This window comes from Olea europaea, unplaced genomic scaffold, assembly GCF_002742605.1.
Source record: "Olea europaea var. sylvestris unplaced genomic scaffold, O_europaea_v1 scaffold586, whole genome shotgun sequence".
Lineage (NCBI taxonomy): Eukaryota > Viridiplantae > Streptophyta > Magnoliopsida > Lamiales > Oleaceae > Olea > Olea europaea.
The window spans coordinates 48,077-67,131 of NW_019264200.1; the positions used below are offsets into that span (position 1 = coordinate 48,077).

Consider the following 19,055-nt stretch of genomic DNA (forward strand, 5'->3'; position numbering starts at 1 on the left):
TTTATTTTTTGAATTTGACTACAAGAATGTACGTGTACTTAAATGCAGACAATGGTTATGTTTCACTGGCCAATCTAATCTAATAGATGTAAACAAATTTATGATGAGCATTCACTTGAAGATTCACGCCTCCATGTTTCTATGGCTATTTTCATTAACACATCAAAATATTTTTCTTATCCTTTGGAACTATATATTTGCAAGTCATTTTTTATTATTGAATCCTTTCTTCATGTTGAAGGGTCTAATAATAATTAACTACCTAGGGTCTCTAAATTCTCGGGGCCGGCCCTGCACCCAATCCTTTACCGAATGTTTTACATTCTCTCACAATGTATGGCGGGCCCCCATGAATTTAAAAATGCCAACATGGGGTCCCCACCCATGTTGTGAGTAGTAGGTAAAAATTTCGGTAAATGTAGCATTGTCCTAATAACATATAGAGAATATAACCACTTTGTCATGCATTCTGCATAATTTAACTACGGCAGAAAAATTTACACACAGACTCAAAGTAGTCTCATGTTACTTTCATCCCCCCAATATACTATCACTTCATTTATTGATGCAAGTAGCACAAGGTCACCGTTGGGTTCATCTCAAAACTGTTTTTTTTTTTTTTATTCTTACAGTTGCACATATGAGTCAACATAAGATCTTAGGGTTCATTTGTTTGTAAAAATGAAATTTGAGTGGAAAGAAAACGAATTTCAAGGAATTGAATTGTCTCTAACTTATTTTAATGAAAATTGTTAATTAAGTGTATTTGATTGATATAATTTTTTTGAAATTTTGAATCTCTCAGTATTCGTTTGACTTTATTTTTCATGAAAATTATCGATTAAAGGGAGAAAATTTGTTACTATTATCGATATAATTTGTTTCCATTGCAAAAAAAAAAAATGTGGAAAACCTGGTCACGTGAGGGTGAAGGTGGAAAACTAATTGCCAGGAAGATCTTGCCAATCAAACATGAAAAAAGTTCGAAAGTAGAAAATTTTTTCCATTTTCCATGGAAAATTCATCTAATCAAACAGGGCCTTAGAAAATTTTGGAAATTTGGTAATGACGAAGCAAGTTAGCTCCATCTCTAACGTAAGTATTGTTGCACCTATAAATTACGTAGCATACACATGACGGAGGGATCCTACATTGGTCAACATGACATTGACAATTTCACAGATTGGACTCATGAAATTAAACAATTGCATTTTGGGTTTGAACTTGTGCCCATTTCACTAAACACATTCGGCCCACTTCCTCTTCCTCTATGTATATGTGATTTCATTTCAGACAGAGGTATGTTTATTCTACTCCTAGCCAAATCCCTCACCCCCCCTCTCTTGCACTTTCTTTTTCTCTCATTCACCCGTTGACTTGATTGTCGAAGTACAAATGGTCCTTGAATCTTCGACAGATAATATTTGCCTTCTAACGAGGTCGAAATTCTATTGCCGCATTTTTTGTAGTCAACGAATTGGCGCCGCCTGTGTGAAACAATATATTAACCACGTTATCACCACATCTAAAAATTCATCGAAAAATGATAGATTTTTTAGGAGCAGTTTGTTCTACCAAAAATCACAAGGCCAGCTACGAAAATTGAAGAAAAACGCTATTGGAATGGGAATTTCCAAACCGAAGAACCAACGACCAGAAGGATATTGAAACATTCACAATTAAGCTCTCGTTTGATTCTCATTCTTCTAAAAATTTATTTTTTCAACTACAATTTTTTAATAAAATAATATTACACGCAAATTCAAAATATTTCCTTAATTTTTAACCACATATTATCCAACAATCTACTATTCAAAATGTATTATTTCTTCCAAAATAGGGATCAAACAAGGGCTAAATTTCTTTCCTACCACATGCAATTATAAAACAAAATTTTTCTAAAACCCACCTTGCCGCACAAATCACACTACAGATTATCGCCCGTTTGTGAAGCTTTCATTGTACCAATGCATGCGACGAAGAAGCTTTGAGTAGGATGTAACTTCTAGTTGTACCATCAAATGCCGCCATGATGTCAGGGTAATGACTAAAACAGCTACATGCGACCTCTTGAAAGAAAGAACAATAGGTACCGGTGTCAGAAACAAAAATGAAAACCCATCTTAATATGGTTTGTGAGTGGTTGGGATCTTAACTAGCGTGAGTAATTTCAAACAAAAAATGAAGACTAAGGACATGTTCGCTAGTAATTATGAGAAATAATTTTTTGATCGTTAGAGATAAAAAGCGAGTCTCACCTGTAAGTAAAAAAATTAAAAATGACGATTGGAATAATTAAATAACTGTCAAAAATGATTTTTTTTGCTGGAAAATTGCTAACAAACAGGAGCTAAAGGTAATTGGAATGTTGTGCTAAAAGCAAAAAAGAGTGTATAGGTGCTGGCAACCTAATCGATGAAATGCACCAGAAGAGTTTCCAGTCCAGTGACCCTCATTGAAGCAATTACTGCATATCATGGAATACGATGATCGCTGTTGAGAGGCAAACCTCCAGCAATTCAGCAACTTTATAGTACATTGCAGAATATTACTGTGCTTTTTCCTATTTTCATCCGCATTAATTTTGATGAAGATAGGATAATGGTGGAGTGTTTGGACCATGCATTGTCTATTCAACTTTTGCAAGCTATTTTGTCTGACAATTGATACATTTTTCTAGATTGGTGTGATTTTTTTTTTTTCGATACAACAGATAGCAAATGTTGCAAGTTAGTTTAGGCTATTTGAACTTGGGCCAAAGGTTTATGCAAAATTCTCACAGTGATTAATTTTTGTTTGGGCTCATAACCTCTCAAAATCATTTGGGCCCATTAGATAATCCTAATTGCTGACACATGTGACTTTCTTTTTTGGGCTAACTCCAATTTGCTAATTTTTTAGGTGGTAATTACATTAAAACCATAGTTTAAGTATTCAAAATTCCCAAATAGGGTGGAAGTTTTATATTTCATAAATCAGATTTTTTTATTAATTATTTAAATAAACTAATTATCAAAAAAATAAAAACCCTACGCCCACTACCAGTCGTCACTGCCCATCTTTCCTCTTTCCCTTGCTCGTCTCTCTCTCCAACCCTCACTTTCGCTGTAGTCACGCCAGTTGCGGGATCTAAAAGATCATTTAGATGCAGCTCATCCTCGAGGTCTTCGCGGAGAGGAAATTGAAACCTGTGGAGGCCAGCAACGGTTTGAAGAAAGAGGGTTCAGATTTGGTGGAGGTTATGCTGGTGAAGTGAAAAGTGAATCAGTGCTCTGGTTATCGAAGGAAGGTTGGTTGGAAGAGAGAGGATTCATATTCGACAAAGGTTGTACTAGTGAAGCAAGAGGTGAATCGGTGCTCTGGTTGCAATAGATATACTGGTTCAACTAAGGTTGGTGGCGTTGATGTTGATGGTGGTGGTGTTTGGGGTTGGTGGTGATGCTGGTTACTGTAGTTGCAAATCGACGACGATTTTGTATTGTTTTGCAGTGGTTTGTGATGGTGGTCGTGGTGGTGAATTACGATGGTTGTGGTGGTCTTAGCCATTTGATTGATTTTGTGACAAACAATTGGATCCATGACTTGAAAATTTTGATCGTGACTCCCAATTCTAACTCACAATTTGGGAGTCACAATTGATCGTGGCGGTGGTTGTGGTAGTCGTGGCGGTGGTCGTGGCGATTTAGTTGATTTGTGACTCACAATAAAATATGTGACCTGAAAATTGTAATCGTGACTCACAATTGGACACGTGACTTGAAAATTGTGATTGTGAATCGTAAGTGTTGGTGGTGGTCACAAATTATTTGGCTGACTATGACCATTAAATTGGTTAATTTGTGACCAATAAATAATGTGTGATCAATAAAAAAGATAAATTGTGATCGAAAAATAATGTATGAGCTAAAAAATTGTTAATTTGTGATCGATAATTTGATAATTTATGACTATATAATAAACTGTGACTTGAAATATTTGTAATTTGTGACCAATAAATAAATCGTGACTTATAAACTTTTTCGATTTGTGATCGATGAACAAACTATAACCTATAAATTTTTTGAATTGTGATCGTAAAATAATTTGTGACATAAAATTTCTGAATTATGACCAAATAATAATAAGTGACGAATTAAATCGTTAATTTGTGACCAAATTATATAAATATGTGATTTAAATATATCTAATTACTAAAATAAATAAATAATTAATTAAATTATGAATAAATTTTTAATAAAAATCTGATTTTTGAAATTTGAAACTTATTTTCTTGTTTTTGAAATATAGCATAATTAATCTCTCACTTATGAAATTTTCCCATTTTTTAGACACTGATTTTGAATGGTTTAAAAATAATTAAATTTGTGTAGTTTAATTTTGATCGATCCTCTTAACCCACCAAATCAACAGATTTTGACTGTTCTTCATATTCCTTTCTAATTTTATCTTCTATAAAATAAGAACAGTTATTTCTAACTAACATATTTTCTATGAAACTAACTTATAAATAAAAATATATTAACTAAAAATTTGTATTATAATTAAAAATACTTATAAGATAAGAAAAATTACACTATAATTTAAAAATTATTTATAAGTAAGAAATTCACTTAAAATTATGTAAAAGTATAAAACTAATTTATAATTATTAAATTTCCTTACAAGAAAAAATATTAACTAAATATTTAACTTTATTTCATTTTTTAAGTTAAATATTAACTTATATGTAAAAAAATTACCTATAAGTAAAATGTCATTTATGAGTTCAAAAAAATCTATTATAAGAAACTATAAACTGAAAAATTTACATCACAATTTTTATTTATTGCAACACATTTTAACTGCACTTTAAAGTTATTAATCTTTACCGATTATAGTACTTATGTCTCAAACGGTATTTCCACCCTGTTTGGCCTCCATTTTTTGGAAATGAAAATAGGTGGAATAGTATTTTTTTTGAAAAATGAGTGGTTAAGAAAAAAGGAAAAAATTTTGATTTACGTGTAATATTATTTTATAAAAGATTGTGTGGTTGAAAATATGAGAGAGAGAGAGAGAAATGAAATGTAATAGAATGAAAATAATTAGAATTCAAATGGGGGTCATTCTTACTTTGAAACTTTGTATTAGTTAACACATTTTGTATTTGATAATAATTTTATGTCCAAAGTTCATTGAAATGATATAAAAAATCATTATATTTAAAAAATAAATTAAAAGTACGAAAAAATATGTTTTCCTCATTTCAAAGCATGAAAATAAAATATTTTTATATCAATCATCATCGAGGACAAGACGTACTAATTAATAGAATGTTGAAAATAAGAATTCGATGAAAAAAAGTTAAAAATAATTGATACAATGAGCAGACACTGTGGAGTTTAAATACAATTAAAATGTAATGTATCAAATAGAAATCATAGTGGCAATATAACCATCCTTTTATAATACTTTCAGAATTGGTGAATAATAAACTCCCAAGTATGGATTGGATAATTTTAAAAATTGCTACTAAAATTATTCAAATTTGATACGCTCATAACCTATAAATTGAAACTCTCAAGCTAGCCTTAACTTAAAGAGCAAACAATAGATAATTTCCTACCCCTCGCGGCACAGCTCAACTGGTGGATTAATCAACATTTGTCTTGCTTCCAGCGGCAAGGTGGAGGTTCGAATCCTGGTGGAAACCTGCAGCCAGATTTATTTAGTATGGAGCAATCACTTTGGAGAAAGATCTCTTGTACGCAGAAGTGTACAAGCAGTGGGGAAACCTGTGATCCAATTAAGGCATAACCCTCGATTTACCCCCTCCAAGGTTCTAGGGGCAAGGGTCTTGAGGGTCCAGGATTTAGTTTAGTGTAAGTTAGGATACCTGGATATCAAAAAAAAAAAAAAAAGATAATTTCCTTAATAATTTAACCTAAATTTGCTCTAAATCTCAACTGCTTCATGGATTCCTCATTAGGAAAGTTCTCTACTTTTCATTCTATTAGATTACAACTTTTGTCTTGATTTCTTTCCGTGCAAAGATGTCACTCGAATTGATAGAGGGAAAATTCTCCCCGACTCACTCTCCGTATGTTTCAACAAATTTTCCCAACATATACACCAACACAAATTTAACCGTTTTTGAAATAATATTAGATAGGATAGGACAGGGCAACAAATACCTTGTCCGCGCCTGCCAGCCTGTGTGCGCGAGGTATTCTCATAGTCATGGGTTGAATGAATTTTTTCCCACCCCTAAAATTTTATCACAAGTTGATTACTTGACTATATTGCCAAATAAAAGCCGAGTGTATATCAACACAAATTCCTCTTGCACAAGTCTCTACTCTTATATATGTTGACAATCTTATAATGATTCAAAAGATGTAAAGACAAATGACCTTTCGTACAGCTAATCAATTAAAATATCTTGGTTTTGGCCTTAAGAAAGCTGCTTAATCGGTAAGTACACTGAAAATTGTGGGTAGAAAAACACAGAATTTTCCCATATGACACCTCAAGTTTGATTAGTGTGTGAATGGTATCTTTTCTTTAGACCAGCTTGCCACACATGCTTCCATTATTCAACTTGCTCCAATGGTCGACACCGACATATATAGAATTTGTACCGTGTGTTTATTTGTCAATTACTTTTCTTTTATATATATTTTTTCTTTTTCTTTTTCTTTTTGGCATTTTCCAGATTTTCTCATCAATAATGTTCAAAAAACAAACATTAATTTATGATTGAAGATAATAGAGATGACACAAGAATGAAGAATATTTGGTTTAGAAGACTCGAAAAGTCATGCATCAAATTAATTGTTAGGGTCGATGATGATCTCAACTCTCCCAGGAATTCCAAATTGTGGTCTTACTCTTCTCTTAATTTATAGTTAGCAGTTGGTTTCAAGCATGCGTGCTAATATCTGCTTCCATAAATAAGTGTTAGGTATTGAAAACTTCAGTTTGAAGCCTTGAACCAGTTAGCAGCCCTCACATGGCGCACCAAGGAATTGATTAGAAATTTAATTTCTAGATGTTAACGTCTATGATGTGATTAATGTCCAATATCTAATTAATATGATTTCTACCCAACCTCTATTATTATCAAATATAATTAATATAAAATTCACAAAAAAACTCAAATGAGCATTTTAAGATGAAACTTGTATGTCAATACAGACTACGGCTAGATAGACAAGTAGATTCATCACTTTTTTTTTTTCTTTTTTCTTTTTTGGTTTAACATTTAATTAATTTCGGTTGTTTATGTCGACCTTTTTGCACAATAGTCCAGCAGTTTTTGAAGAGAAGGTTATCGTACATATAAGAGTCTTCTAGTTCTTATGTAAACTCTTACTTACTAGTCAAGTAGTACAAAAAAGCTATTTGAGATGGCACAACGGGTCACATTTTGCATTCAGTAGAAAGAAGAGACTATTAAATAGATAAGGAGTATATGAATCAATGAGTTCTCATTGACCTCATAAATTTCGATCACCTAACAAGCCTTTCATTTGGTAGGTAACATCATCAAAACGTAACATCATATTTGGTTATGAGGAAAGAAACTCAAAGTGGAAGGACTCCGACTGCTTCAGAGTTGGAGTTCGACCCAACTAGGCCTGGACCAAAAAATCAAAAAATCGACCAAACCAATCAAACCGAATCAATTCGGGTTGTTCAACACAGGTAATTTGTTTGGTTTGGTTTGATTTTCTTTTAAACAAAATCATGTTGGGTTGGTTCAATCATGGTTTGAGGTTTCAAATTGTTGGTTAGCCGAACCAACCCAACCCATTTACACGTTCACTTTTATTTTTTTGTAATTTAAGAAAAATAAAAATCAAAAGACAAACCCTAATCTCATAACTATATCTAGACTCCCTCCAATATATGATGTTGTAGGTAAGTAATAGCATTGATTTTTTTTTCTTTACAAGCTTATTATGCTACACTTAGTATTTTTTTCATATTCAGGCAGTGAGACTATATAATACATAAAAAATAAAATTTCAAAATTTCTGTTGATCCATCTCTATTAACCTGCTTTTATTTGTTAGTTAATAGTTCTATTAATATAATATTATTTGATTATTTTAATTCTTGTAATTTTAATGCGTCTAAAATTCGGACAATTTCTCTTAAAAAAATTTACTTTGGACTAAAAGTCCAAACCGAACCAAGTCAAATCGATTCGATTCGGTTCGGTTCGGTTTAAGAGTTGAAATTTGCCCAAACTAACTAATTTAGTTTTGGTTTCGAGTTGGAGTCAAAATCGACTCAAACCAAATCGCTTCCAAGCCTAGACCCAGCTTCTCAAGTTAGATAAGTGGCTAGAAATTAGCAGCCTCCAGGTCTAGACCCAACTTCTCAAGTTAGATAAGTGGCTAGAAATTAGCAGCCTAATTATTTGTCCAAAACTAACTTATATTTTTGGTCAAAATCCTATAAGTTGCCAAACTTGCCCGTTAGGTCGAAAATGATAGGCGGATGCCTTTTAACTTTCCACGTCCTGTCAAAAAGCGTGGCTTCTATTGTTGAATGCGATTGATTTTTGATTTGTCTGTATTAAAAGGAGTTTGAAATATGCCGAAAACGTCTTAACTCTGTACAGTTAGTATCAACTAGAAAAAAACGTTTTTTTGACAAATAATTAATCAAAGTTTGGGCTGTCTGTCTTGCCCAATTGAACCGTCCTCGTAACTTGTCAAAATTAAGGCAAAGAAAAAAAAGAAAGAATCAAATTCCTTTGCCGACCAGGTGACTGTGAATTACTTATATATATAAAAATTGAAATCCAAAATACTCGTATTTTTTATACTCTGGATACAATTTATAAATAAATTTATATATTCGATCAAACAATATATTTCGTGGAACACACTGCTAATCCTCTTAATGTTCATATTTACAAACTATTTATAAATTTGTCAAATGAAAGGTTAATATTCATGCGTATGTGAACAACGTGACTTTAGATTAGAGAATATATGCTTATCAAAAAGCATATTTGTCGACATTATCCAAAATCGTAAATTGTTGAAAATTGACGAGAGAGCAAAAATATTGGTTGGGAGTAGGATTAAACCGTACGCAAAGTGTGTCACGAGAATCAACGCCACGACAAAATTCAATTAAAAAGGCAGCTTCTTTTCTTTAATCCCAATGGGCCAATCAGACCTAACCATGCACCATTTTTCTACGTCATAGGATTAATCGACGTGGCTGTGGGGGGTGGGGGGGGATTCGTCAACGTAAATCTCAGTCAACTCTCCTTTTGTCTTCAAACATGATTTTGTTTTACTTGAGGATGCCTCCGCTTTAATGGGATTGCTATTTTAATTGTGATATTTCATTAGGATATTTATCATGCATAATACGTGTACAATAATTTGACTACTAAGCTCAAGTCTATTTGGATGTTAAAGTTGAAATTTGGTTGGATCTTGATTAATTTGGTGCTAACTAATAGCTTAATTTGTGAAATTAATTGAATAAAGTCCCTTTGAATTCATTATAGTTACAAAAAAATAAAAATAAAAAATAAAAAAATGTTCACAAACTATGCAACTTCAATTGTTGAATTGGCAATTTTCGGGGGTTTGAGTTTCTTACAAATTTAGGTGTTCATCTGACTTGTTTGATTGGATTTTGCAATAGCAATCAATGAATTCATGTAGTTCTTTTAGGTTAGGAATTGGGTGCATCGCTTGGATTTGGAATAAATTTTCTACTAGATTCCCTTTTTCCTTGTGATTGTAGTTTAATTGGTTAGAGCATCCCCTGTCAAGATGGAAGCTGTGGATCCGAGCTCAAGAGCTCGATTGACTTGAAACACGCTTGCCCTATTAGTTCATCTAGGATTTCTTTTTAATTTTCTGGTCAGAATATTCGAAATCATTTATTACTTAATAATTTTCATATCAAGTCTATTTATCTTTTAAAATTGTCGTGAGAATAGCACACCGAATAACATATAAAAACTAATGAGTTTAACCACATATGCATATAACAATTTTACAAGTTGATTAAGAGTCTGTTTGGTTTGGATTAAAATCTGAGTCAAAGTTAAATAATCGATATTAACCACATCTTTCATAGATCTCACAACTTTTCAACCACATATTTTAAAAACTTTTATCATAATCTACTAAAAAATTTAATTTTAATCGCCACCAAACACTCTCTAAGTTACGCCTGCACACGAGTTTAAGATCTTGCCAATAAGTTTTTATATAAAAATGACGAGGGGAACGTTTGCTCCAAGTTTCTAATTGGGTCTACGTACCTGGTTTATGTCAATTTTCAATCAACTTGAGATTTTTCTTTGAATTCATCTACTAGCTATATTATTTAAAATTTTAAAACTTTAAATATTCCGAAAGAAATTCAAAGATGCACCCTTTTCTTCACACGTCGTCCCCTTAATTTGACTTTTTCTGGAAAAATGGCATACTGAATTCTCCTTTCTATCGTCTTTTCCCATTTTTACAAACTTTAAAGCTATTGGCGAACAAGGAAGAAAGGTGGGGACAGTGTGCCAAGAAAGTCATACATAATAGCTGCAAAGGGAGACCAATAGAACGGACCATAAGGAATGAATGGGCTCGTGCGCGTAAATGGATATTGATTTGGGAAGAAAAACGTGTCTTTCATCTTTGACATGGGATCCATACGAGAAAAGCAGTCACCCAGTTTCGTGTGTGTTTCGAAAGATTGATTTAACAGAATTAAAATGAACAAAAGTTTAATTACACAGTAATGTTATTTACCTACACTAGAAATTAACCATATATGATGTGACGTTTCATGATAAAATTGGTATTTTATTGTACTTATTTGAAACGTCCATGATTATGTTCTCTGAGCTTGACACTTTTTTCAGTGAGGAGCCAAGCTAATTTTCCTAAGGATTAAATCTTGTAATTAACCGCTCTCAATTAATTTCGTGAACATCATTTTCTTCTTTTTGTCTATAAGGAAGTAGTTTATTATTTTTATACGTAAGGAATCTATTACTTTAATCTTTGAAAAATAGTGCCTCACTTGTTACTCTACTTTTCAAAATTCTTAGTTAGAATCTAGCATTTGGATCAAAGATGTCTCGACCTCACATTTTGAAAATAGAAATGCATCTCTCCATTTTTATAGGATTCATACAAAATTTCTCCATCGAACTGTATAGTTGCATACATATATGATAGAATATTGTACTGTAGGATTGACTTTGTAATTCAGAATTTTTAAAATGTCAATATGGGGTGAATCATGCAAGCCCCATTCAAATTTGAAGGCACCCGAAAGAAGCATTTGGTGGAACAATAATTGCTAGACGTTGAAAAAATAATTAAATTAGAAAAACTCAACTCATAATTTTCTTTGGTGAAAAAATAGTATTAATTACTTTAAAAAATAACTAATATAAAAACTCGTAATTTTCTTTGGTGAAAAAAATAGTATTAATTACTTTAAAAAATAACTAATAAAAAAATCTATATGTTTGAGATAAAAATAATTCAAAATTTCTAAAGATTTTGAAGGGAGGGTCCCAAAAGTCAAACCGCCAAGTTGTTAGCCAATGACGCGGTCATATTCTAACCAATATACAATTATATAGTCAACAAGTGCGTCCTTTAAAGACCGTGACGGATACACACAGAAATTCTATAATTTCACTCAAAACTCTAAATAATAATAATAATAATAAAATAACAAATATACAAAATGATTGCGTTCAAAATTTCCTAAGAGGTACCGTCACCCAATGGTGACAAGTTCGCCGTCAACATTTCATTTTCATCACGTGGACTGCTCCGCACAAATCGGGCCGGTGGATTCCTATTTCCTCCCTTTTCTTCTCGGTTAGTCAAATCCAGTCTTGGCGAAGTTTGGACGAAACCTCTCCTTCATAGGGCTTGTTTGCCTAAACCTAAAAAAGTACTTATAAATAAAATAACTAAGGGCAGGTTTGATTTTATTTTGGATTTGAAGACTTTATAGTTAAAAAGTAAGGAAACTTTATTGATTTGTGTGTAAAATATTTTATTATGTGAATATGTGGTGAAAAATGATAATATAACAAACAATTTAAATTTTTAAAAGATGACAAATAGGGGCTAATTTTTCTCTATCAAATTGCAGAGGAGCGCTCGTTTTGCGTGAGAATAATTAAAATTTTAATTTATTAATAAAAATAACACCTAAATTGATGATATAAGAACCTAATCAAACGAGTAAGATCAACTAAACAGATAGAGAAGCAATTCAAAATGAATCCAGTTGGATATATGTAAAAAAAAAATTGAAAATTTAAATCCATTAAAATTAATTACCTAAAACGGGTTCCAACGAGACTGGCCATTTTATTTTTTAAAATGATGAAAAATTTGTTTTAATTTAATTTTTGACTAGAAAATCAAATTTGGTGGGATTTAAAATCGAATTTTTAGTAGATTTTGATAAAAATTGATAAAATATATGTTTGAAAAGATGTAGAACTTATAAAATATGAGGTTAAAATTAATTGTTGACTTTTATTTAGATTAAAATTTCGATTGATACCAGGCAAGGGCTTAAGCGCTCCACCGCCGGCCGATGATAAACGAGTGGTGTTAGGTGAAGTAGACTTTTTTGCAGATAAGAGGAGGTCTACAAACGATACTTTTGTAGTGAAGAAGGAAGATGTTGAAGCTGCTACAAGGGATTTGAATGTCAACGTAAGTAGCATCTGCTTATACATACAACAATTGTATGTATGTGTGTGTGTGTGTGTGTGTTGATATGTTCTATGTATGACATGTATACTTGATATATTATTCTGGAGATATTTGTATTTATTGTTATTTTTTTCTTTAATATAGACTGGTTTGCAACTTCTTACTGTTAACAATGGAAATGATCAATTAACGAAAGATGATGGGATTTCATCTGACATCAAAGATAAGAAAGCAAAAAAGGAGGTGAGAAAATGCATGCTCTATAGACAAATTGTTGAATATTTATTCATTAGGTTTTGATTTCTAAATTATCTTCTTCTCTTTTTCCCCTTTTTTTTCTCTCTAATAGCTAGCAGAATTACAAGTTGAACTCGAAAGAATGAACGCTGAAAATCACAAGTTAAAAGGGATGCTTACTCAGGTCACCAACAATTACAGTACACTGCAGATGCATCTTGCAACATTAATGCAACAGCCAAAGAACTCAAAAACAGAAAGCTCACAGGAAAACCAGGTAATTAATCTTTAAGTCTCAATCCCGAAAAGATGAGGGTTGCGATAGGGTTTAACGATCGTAAAATTTTGTCAAATCTTATGTGGTCGGATTCTAATGTTTTACAATAATTCAGACTGTAGAGAGAAAATCTGAAGATAAGAAATCAGAAAATGGAGGATCAATAGTTCCTAGACAGTTCTTGGAGTTGGTCCAGGGTGATCAAGAACTATCTCATTCTTCATCAGAAGAAAGAACAATATCTGAATCCCCGGCACACAAGAAGAAAAAGTTTGGTAGGGAAGAGAGCCCAGCATCAGAAGATTGGGCCCCTAACAAGGCTTCCAAATTAAATCCCTTTAAGTCTGTCGATCAATCCACCGAGGCTACCATGAGAAAAGCTCGTGTTTCAGTTCGTGCACGATCCGAAGCTCCTATGGTATGCATCAAGCGCATAGTTATGTAAATAAATTTGACCATTCAAATGTTTAAGTTTGTAGATGAGATGGTTTTACAGTACTAATGATGATAAACCTGTTTGACCAATCAGATTTCAGATGGATGCCAATGGCGAAAATATGGACAAAAGATGGCGAAAGGAAATCCATGTCCACGAGCTTATTATCGTTGCACCATGGCAGTAGGCTGTCCAGTGCGCAAACAGGTATATTAAAAAGAACTTTTATAATAAAAATGTTATCAACATTTATGGATCAATGATCGAGTTAGCTAAAGCCATTTTTTTTTTCATCAGGTAAATAAATGTATTGATCAAAATTTTGATTTTATATAATTTACAGGTTCAAAGGTGTGCTGAAGACCGGACAATTTTGATTACAACCTACGAAGGAACCCACAATCATCCATTGCCTCCAGCCGCCGTGGCTATGGCATCAACAACCTCAGCCGCAGCTAATATGCTTCTCTCGGGTTCAATGTCTAGTGCAGATGGGTTGATGAATCCGAATATTCTTGCAAGAACCATTCTTCCATGTTCATCGAACATTGCTACAATTTCAGCCTCGGCTCCATTTCCGACAGTCACATTAGACCTTACTCAGCCACCCAACCCATTGCAATTCCAAAGACCGCCACCCCCTACCCAATTCCATGTCCCTTTCGCCGCCGCTGCCCCACCGCAAATTCCTCAAGTTTTTGGGCTTAACCAATCAAAATTTTCCGGGCTCCAGATGTCTCACGACAGTAGTACTGAAGCTGCCTCATTGCCAAACGAGTCCCAACCTCCACAGGCTCAGCAACACCAATCATATGCTAACACCCTCAGTGCCGCCACCGCCGCTATCACTGCCGATGCTAATTTCACTGCAGCCCTTGCCGCCGCCATCACCACCATTATTGGTGGCTCCAATCCAAACAACAGTAAGAACAATTTGATGGCAAACAGCAATAGTGCAGACGTAAACACGAATAATAGCAACAAGACCAGCAGTTTTTCAGGGAATTAATATAAGCGTAATCCAGTTTCGTTATCTGTAGCTACCACTTTTCACACTTGTATCAAATAGTTTTGTTGATTCTTCTTCTTGGTCGTTCAGAAGGAATTAACATGTTCATATTTTTTTGTATTTTTGTAATTGGCGTGGATGGTTTACTGCATAGGACACACAAATTTGTTTTATTCAGAATAATATCATTCCAATATGCTACAAAAGAGAGAATGCTTGATTGCTTTCTTGATTGTAAATTTCATTGTTTTTTCTTGTTAATTGGGTTAGAATCATTAGCAATTTTGTCAACAATCTTTATTTTATTCTAAGTTAATCTCGGAAGTTATTTCAAATTAATCACTCAATTTGTCAGAAGTTTAGTAAAAGTCAGTATATTTAGAGTTCTTTTAACATGGAATTTGAAAAATTAAAAGTTACTTTGGAGATTAAGAAATTATTTTAAACATGTTTAAATAAATTTTTGAAAGACTTTGTTTGAGGAAAAAAATGAATACATAATTTTCTCAAAAAAAAAAAAATTATACAAGAAGCAAAAGCAACCCTACCAAATAATTCCTTGAGCTCCTGTTCGGTGAAAAATAAAATTCAGATTATAATTTAAGTTAAAATTAATAATTAATTTTAATTACACATTTCAAAAGACTCACAATTTTTTAACCAAACATTCTTTCAATTTTTATCAAATTTTTTTGAAAAACTAATTTTAGCTCCTGTTTGGTCCCTATTATTTGAATTTATAATGGGGAGAATAGTGTTTTTTTAAGATTGTGTGGTTGAAAAGTTTTTGAGTTGAGTGTAATATTATTTTATTAAAAATTATATAGTTGAAAGTAAGAGAGAAAAAATTAAATTAAATTGAAGAGTTTCGAAGGCGTGCTTAATCTCTAAGGGGGTTTAATCTCTAACTCTTTCTTCTGTCTTTATCTAAAAGTTTGTTTGGTAGTGATTTTGAGAATTGATTTTTTAATCGTTAGAAGAAAAGTGAGGTCCATATATGAGTGAAGAAGTCAAATATGACGATTGAAATAGTAAAATAACAATCAAAAAATCAATTTTTTGGAAGAAAAAAATCACTCCCAAAAGAGAATCTAAATAGGAAACAACAAAAGAGTAGACAATTTTAGACCGGGACCTGCTACGCGTACATGCCCCCTGTACATAGGGGCCCCGTTACAAAGATCCAAGAAGACTAGAAGAATGATACAACGTTCTATATTCTATTTTAGTGAAGTCAACAACTCCGGCCATAATAGTTTGACACGTAAATGGAGAAACTTCTACGCAACTTCGTTTGATTCCCTCTCCAATCACGTCCATTTATGTGTGTCATTAAATATTCTTTTATTTTTTAATTTATAATTCAAATATTAGACTGACGTAGCTGTCTCTCAACAACTTCAATTTTCAAACAAGAGGTGAAAAGGGGTTCGGATCCACCGTTTAAAATTGTGATAATTTCATTGCCGTATCAAATCTCTGTTTTTAACACAAGTTTACATTTTTTTTATATATTAATTAATGAATTGTTGATAATATTATCTTAATAAATAAGAAATCACTCAATCTCCACATTAACTGTCGAGCGAAATTAATCTAAGGTTCAATTTTGCCAATATAAATTTGTTTGGCTTTTAACAAGAAACAAACAAGTGATTGATCATGCTCTAAAACTTAAATCTGTATTCTGATCGAATCATGTTACAAGTACATAATTTTTTAACAAAAAATATTATAGACAATACATGACGCAACATTATTGAAAGATTGAAAAAAGAAGTTCACTTACATTGTACAACATCAGCATCGGTACAAGTTCTGTTAAATTTTTTCCTATACTTATGGCTTCCTTCATTCTGACCATAAACAGGTAATTAATTACATGATAGGGTTTGATAAGCGTGAACTGTGACTGATTATTTATGCTATAATTAATGAGCAATTAAAGATTTTCTTTAATTAATTGTGGTAGTTTAGAAGATAGCTGTATTTAATTAGGCATCTGAGATACGTTATTGACTTCTGCGCGCACGGTCGTCATGGTGTCCCCACACCAACAATCATTTTGTCTAACAAATTTGAGAAAAAAACGTAAAGAAAGTGAGAAGTTAACTATGACTTCGTGGGCCGTTGGATAGGACTTGATAAACCGTATATGAACGACAGCTATGTTTACCAAGTAAATTTGTTTTTTTAGGATTGGACAAAACTTTCGAATCTCGAATTAAATCGAATCGAGCGATTTTTTTTAAATTAACCGGTATTTGAATCGATAACAAATGGGTTCGGTTCGATTTGGTTCTGATTCTAGATCAAGAACCGAATCTCCCTAGTTTTTTTTAATTTATTTATTTTAAATAAACAATATTATTTTATTTTTTTCTAAATAAATTTTCTAACTAGTTAATTTAGCTCAAACCTAAAAATATGATTTTCATATTTCTAATTTTCAGATCAAGCACGACTTAATCAAATTGACATAAGTTTTATTCAAATCTGTTATTCTATCGTAGTGTCGTTTCTACCGTTCTCGAGAAGTCGAATTGAAACTCGATGACGCCTCTCTTAATTATTATAAGCTCACTATCTTGTTCTTCTTGTGATTTTAACAATTAAATCTATGAAGAACTCAACAAAAAGAGATGCAAAAAAAATAATAAATAAATAAATAAAATTGGACTACGTTATTTTGTAAGAGTTAAGATTGAACATGTCATTAGTTGAATTGATGTAATTTTGTAAATATTAAAAAATTAATTATAAGACAGAACCGGGGAACTGAATAGAACCAAATCCGAATGGTTACATAATTAGATTTGGATTCTACGGTTGCACTTACTAAATACCTGAAAATTTCGAGTTCGGTTCGATTTTGGACTTTAATGTTTTTGAACCTGATTGGTTTAGGTGACTCGAATTGGCGAAATATAAGAAAAGGGTACAAAGGAATGCTGACTATAAAGCTGGAGTATTAAACTTGCAAATATGCGGTAATTAGTAATTACTAATGTAGTCTACGTGCACTTGAAGTTCGAGGCTGAAAATGGAAGTCAAGGAAAAAGAATTCTTTGGCAATTGAAAGTGCTAATGATAACAATATAATTCATCTTAAACCAATATGTTGAATCAATCCAAAAGAAGAGAAGAGAAGAAGAAGAATAAAGAGAGAAAACCAAAATCTATTAAGCAATGAGAATTAGGATTTACAATGAAAGTAAATATGGTTTTTATACTACTACAAGGAAACCTTTAAAATAATAGGAAACTTAAAAAAGAAAATTACATATTATGCTAAAAGAAATAAATATAACACGTTTTCATCCCCCCGCAAACTCACGATGCTAAAGCAAGAAGCAGCGAGAGTTTGTCACGCAAGAAACGAAAACGATGAACTCGATGAGACTTAGTGAAGAAGTCAGCAAGCTGCAACGATGAAGAAACAAAAGGTAGGGAAATGGTGCTAGTCTGCAGATGTTGACAAACCAGATGACAATCAATTTCAATATATTTTGTGCGTTCATGGAACACAGAGTTGTGAGAAATCTGAATAACACTAGTATTATCACAATACATGGGAGTTGGGGAAGAATGAAAAACACCCATGTCTACAAGTAACCATCGCAATCGCACAATCTCAGTGGTGGTGGATGCTATAGCTCGATACTCTGCTTCTGTAGAGGAACGAGAAACAACAATCTGCTTCTTACTTTTTCAACAGATAAGAGAATCACCCAAAAATACATAAAACCAGTGGTGGACTTGCGATCAATGGGGTTGCTAGCTCAATCAGCATCAGAGTAGGTACGAAGCATTAAGGATGAGGTCGATGGAAACAAAAGACTCTGAAAACACGTACCATGAAGATAACGTAAAATACGAACAACTGCTGCCCAATGAACTGTAGTAGGAGTTGAAACAATTTGACTAACAATGTGAACAACATAAGTAATATCGGGACGTGTGATGATAAGATAAACTAGACATCCAACAATAGTGCGATACAAAGTGGGATCGGTCAGCGGTACACCGTCAGAGGATGAATATCGAGCATTGGACTCAAGAGAGGTATCAACAGTTTTAGTATCAGTAAGACGAGCACACTCAATAACATCCATAGTATACTTAGACTAAGAGATAAGATAACCTCTAGGAGAAGAAGCAACTTCGATCCTCAAAAAATAAGACAATGTGCCCAAGTCCTTCATTTCAAAACAACAAGCCAATTCTGATTTCAAACGTGCAATTCCATCAACATCATCACCAGTAATAATAATATCGTCAACATATAGTAATAATAGAATCCGACTAGCTGAAGTGCATCTAAAGAATAAAGCGGAGTCATGATGACTGGATGTAAAATCAAGAGAGCTAACAACAGTGGAA

General features: G+C 32.7%; 1 protein-coding gene across 1 annotated transcript; it reads left to right on the plus strand.

Moving 5' to 3' along the window:
- Positions 1 to 10,616: 10,616 nt before the first annotated feature.
- On the plus strand, positions 10,617 to 14,950 carry LOC111389364 (WRKY transcription factor 6-like). The gene is made up of 7 exons (XM_023014287.1): positions 10,617 to 10,698; positions 12,562 to 12,713; positions 12,858 to 12,956; positions 13,063 to 13,227; positions 13,343 to 13,645; positions 13,757 to 13,870; positions 14,007 to 14,950. Exons 1-7 carry the CDS (start codon positions 10,617 to 10,619, stop codon positions 14,670 to 14,672), a joined length of 1,581 nt encoding a protein of 526 aa, XP_022870055.1. The 3' UTR covers positions 14,673 to 14,950.
- Positions 14,951 to 19,055: the final 4,105 nt, after the last annotated feature.

Excerpts from the sequence above, each read along its gene's own strand:
- LOC111389364 (XM_023014287.1), top strand. The coding sequence starts at position 10,617 with ATGGATATTGATTTGGGAAGAAAAACGTGTCTTTCATCTTTGACATGG. Across the intron at positions 10,699-12,561 it reads AAGCAGTCACCCAGTTTCGT|GCAAGGGCTTAAGCGCTCCA; the intron begins GTGTGTTTCGAA and ends GATTGATACCAG. Across the intron at positions 13,228-13,342 it reads AAAGCTCACAGGAAAACCAG|ACTGTAGAGAGAAAATCTGA; the intron begins GTAATTAATCTT and ends ACAATAATTCAG.